This window comes from Juglans regia, chromosome 13 (assembly GCF_001411555.2).
Source record: "Juglans regia cultivar Chandler chromosome 13, Walnut 2.0, whole genome shotgun sequence".
Lineage (NCBI taxonomy): Eukaryota > Viridiplantae > Streptophyta > Magnoliopsida > Fagales > Juglandaceae > Juglans > Juglans regia.
Genome location: NC_049913.1, coordinates 15,995,445 through 15,999,803, shown reverse-complemented (window position 1 = coordinate 15,999,803; position 4,359 = coordinate 15,995,445). Strand labels below are relative to the sequence as shown.

The following is a 4,359-nucleotide window of genomic DNA, read 5'->3' as shown; positions in this document are numbered from 1 at the left end:
AATCACCTTCTTCAAAGGATAAGTCTCTTCTTCTTGTATCTGCATAACTCTTCTGGCGACTTTGCGCTTCTGCCATTTCAGTCTTTATAAACTAAACTTGATCCTTCATTTCTTGAATTATCTCAGGCCCAATTACTTTACTCTCGCCGACTTCATCCCAACACAAGGGCAATCTACACTTCCTCCCATACAAAGCTTCATACGGGGCCATCTGAATGGAGGAATGAAAACTGTTATTATAAGAGAACTCAATAAGGGGCAGGTGATTCTCCTAACTTCCTTGAAATTTCGTGACACAAGACCGCAACATATCCTCCAGAGTCTGAATAGTACGCTCTGATTGACCATCAGTTTGAGGGTGATATGCACTACTAAACTTCAACTTAGTGCCTAAAGCCGCCTGCAAGCTCTTCCAAAAATGGGACGTAAACCGCGGGTTCCGATCTGACACGATACTCTTGGGTACTCCATGCAAACGCACTATCTCCTTGACATATAATCGAGTCAACTTACCCAAAGAGTCAGTATTATTAACAGGCAAGAAATGGGCACTCTTGGTCAACCGATCAACAATCACCCAAATTGAGTTCTTCCCACTAGGAGTCCTCGGCAAACCCACAACAAAATCCATAGAAATATCATCCCACTTCCACTCAGGAATAGGGAGAGGTTGAAGTCTACCAGCAGGTCTTTGATGCTCAGCCTTTACTCGACGACACGTGTCACATTTCTCAATAAACAAAGCGATGTCCAACTTCATTCCTTCCCACCAGAAATTCCTCTTTAAATCTCGATACATCTTCGTGCTTCCTGGATGAACTGAATAAGGAGCCGCATGGGCTTCTGCCAAAATCCGCTCTTTAAATTCAGAATCTCGGGGAATCACTCTACGATCCCGAAACCGAAGAATACCATCCTTATCCAAGCTGTAATGCAAGGGTCCTCTAGACTTCCTGACTCTTTTCCTGATAGCTAACAACTTAGGATCCCTTCTTTGAAGAGTCTTCAATTCTTCAAAATCCACTACTCGGACATCCAAGACAGACGATAACAATTCCTCTTGCTGTGAACTCTCGATAAGAAGTCTCCTCATTCCACAAAGGAGAGAGTCCAGATCTGATGACTCTGCTTCATCCACTTGTTGAGATTTTCTACTCAAAGCATCAGCAACTAGATTCGCCTTTCCTGGATGATACTTGATCTCACATTGATAGTCGCTAATCAGCTCTAACCACCGTCTTTGTCTCATATTGAGATTCTTCTGAGTAAACAGATGCTTCAAGCTCTTGTGATCAGTATAAACTTCACAGGCTTCACCATACAGATAATGCCGCCAAATCTTAAGAGCAAAAACTATTGCCGCCAACTCCAAATCATGTGTGGGATAATTCCTTTCATGAATTTTCAGCTGACGAGATGCATAAGCAACAACCCGTCCCTCTTGCATAAGAACGCATCCCAACCCGAATTTGGATGCATCACTAAAAATCACAAATGGCTTGTGTGGCTCTGGAAGTGCCAAAACAGGTGCCATTGTCAATCTTCTCTTCAACTCTTGAAAACTTCTCTCACATTTGTCAGACCATACAAACTCAGTATTCTTCCTAGTCAAGGCAGTGAGAGGTCCTGATAGTCGAGAAAAACCTTCCACAAATCTTCGATAGTAACCGGCAAGTCCCAAGAAACTTCGTATCTCACGAACTGTTGAAGGGCGAGGCCATGACAAAACAGCTTCTACTTTACTAGGATCAACAGCCACCCCTTCTTGAGAAATCACATGTCCAAGAAACTTAACTTCTTCTAACCAGAATTCACACTTGCTCAACTTAGCGTACAATTGATGCTCTCTTAATTTTCCAAGTGCCAGACGAAGGTGACAAGCATGCTCTTCCAAGTATCGGGAATAAATTAGAATGTCATCAAGAAACACCACCACAAAAGAATCCAAAAAGGGTCGAAACACTCGATTCATTAAATCCATAAAAGCGGCTGGAGCGTTCGCTAACCCAAAAGACATCACTTTAAATTCATAATGCCCATACCTCGTCCTGAAAGCAGTCTTGGGCACGTCCTTATCCCTTATCCTCAGCTGATAGTACCCTGATCTCAAGTCAATCTTCGAAAAGACAGCTGCTCCCTGAAGCTGGTCAAACAGATCATCAATTCTAGGAAGAGGGTACTTGTTCTTGATAGTCACCTTGTTAAGCTCCCGATAGTCTATACACATTCTGTGAGTACCATCTTTCTTCTTGACAAACAAAACAGGCGCTCCCTAGGGCGAAGTACTAGGCTGAATAAATCCTTTGTCAACCAATTCTTGCAATTGAGTTTTCAACTCTTTTAACTCGGCCGGTGCCATGCGGTAAGGAGCCTTATGCACAGGAACCGCCCCGGGTTCCAGATCAATAACAAATTCCATATCGCGAACAGGAGGCAATCCAGGTAACTCATCCACGAACACATCGGGAAATTCTTCCACCACTGGAATATCCGCTAAAGATTTCTTCTCAGATGGTGTAGATACAACTTGAACCAAAAAAGTATCTGCCCCACAAGCTATATCTCTCTTAGCTTGAACTGCTGATATAATTGATGGTCTTGCCCTTAACTTGCTTCCCACGAATTCTAAATAATCCTCATCCGAGAGTTGAAAACCAATTACTCGTCTTCTACAATCAATATTCGCAGAATAACGATACAGCCAATCCATACCCAAAATTATATCAAAACCAAGCAATTTGAATACAATCAAATCTGCATCCAGTGTCCTTCCACCAAGATCCAAAGGACAACCCAAAGCAACCTTGGAGCAACACACGATCTCGCCATTGGGAAGAGCCACAACTAAGGATTGTGGTAGAGGTTCTGTAACCAAATTGCACATCCGTGCAAACGTGGCAGACACAAAAGATTGGGACGTCCCAGAATCAAACAAAGTACAGGCATAAAAATCATATAGACGAACTCTTCCAGTAATCACTCCAGTGTCGTGGGTCTCTGGAGCCTCATAATCCACGTCGCCAGGAGTCACTGCATAAACCCGGGCTTGTACCAACTGTCTCTGGTTGCCCCTTCCACCTCGTCGACCTCCTCGTCCTCCTTGACCTCCTTGACCTCCTTGAACTAGACTGGGACACTCCCGAGCAAAGTGACCCGGCTGGCCACATCTAAAACACTGAATGCCCATTTGACCACAATCGCCCTCATGGGCTCTACTACATCTAGGGCACACTGGAGTCCGGCCTCTTGCACGAACACCGGAGGTTGTCTGTGAACGAGCCCCGGTCCTCTGAACAAACTTCTGCGGCGATCCAGAACTGCTTCCTTCACCAAGATAACTCCGTCTTTTCTGACCTGGAGGGGAGCCCACTACAAAGCTATTCTCTCGCTCTGCGATACTGGCCAAGTTTACCAACTTCTGAAATTCCACAATCTGGAGACAAGCCTCTTGTCTGCGTACTTTAGGGCGCAGACCCTCCATAAAACGCTCAACCTGCAGCTCTTTGGTGGCAATGAGGTGAGGAGCGAACCGTCCAAGCTCCATAAATTTCGTCGCATATTGCTCGACCGTCATACCTCCTTGAACCAAATTATTAAACTCCCGAGCCTTCTGCCTTCTCACTGAAACAGGAAAGTATTGATCATCAAATTCCTTTTTAAACCGCTGCCAAGACACAGCAGCCAAGGATCCGAACTCCATTTCTAGGAGTGACCGCTTGGTCTCCCACCAGTATGCTGCTTCACCCTGTAGCATATAACTTGCATACAAAACCATCTGGACCTCAGTACACCCACAGACTTCAAAGGTCCTTTCCAAATCTAGAATCCACCTCCTAGCTCGCATTGGATCCTCCTCCCCAGAAAAGGCAGGAGTCCTATGCGCCAGGAAGCGCTCATAGGTGCACCCCACTTGAACCGCCCTACTAAGATCTCCTTGCGGCGGTCGGAAATTCTGCTCGAACAAGTCTGACATCCTATTCAACGCCCTCGCAATGGCATCATCTCTTACACCCCTCGGTAGCTCATCCTCGGGTACATTAGCTTGCCTTCTTGGTCTCACCATAGTCCTGTCATAGAGCAACCTCCAACCCCGCTTAAATCCAGATAAAACCAAACTCAACCAAAGCAACACAAAAATACAATAAGATAAAATTAAATTAAATAACATCAATTAATATAAAATAAAACAACAATAAACTCATAATATCTCATATTTATTTTTAAAATAATCATTTAACTTACAACACTTTAAAAATTATTTTAAAACAATAAAATAATTTCTGGTACTATCCTAAGGGACATGTGGTTTTACCCAGAGCCGAACTGCTTTGATACCACCTGTGGCGCCCCCGACCCCCA

General features: G+C 44.3%; 1 protein-coding gene across 1 annotated transcript; it reads right to left on the bottom strand.

The window, feature by feature from the left end:
* Window positions 1-331: 331 nt before the first annotated feature.
* On the bottom strand, window positions 332-4,063 carry LOC109013719 (the record flags this gene model as incomplete). The annotated part of the gene is made up of 4 exons (XM_035684329.1): window positions 2,549-4,063; window positions 2,312-2,506; window positions 1,172-2,089; window positions 332-400 (listed from the first exon to the last, which is right to left on the bottom strand). Coding segments are annotated over exons 1-4 (2,697 nt in total), but the record flags the coding sequence as incomplete, so codon positions are not given.
* Between the last annotated feature and the right edge of the window lie 296 nt (window positions 4,064-4,359).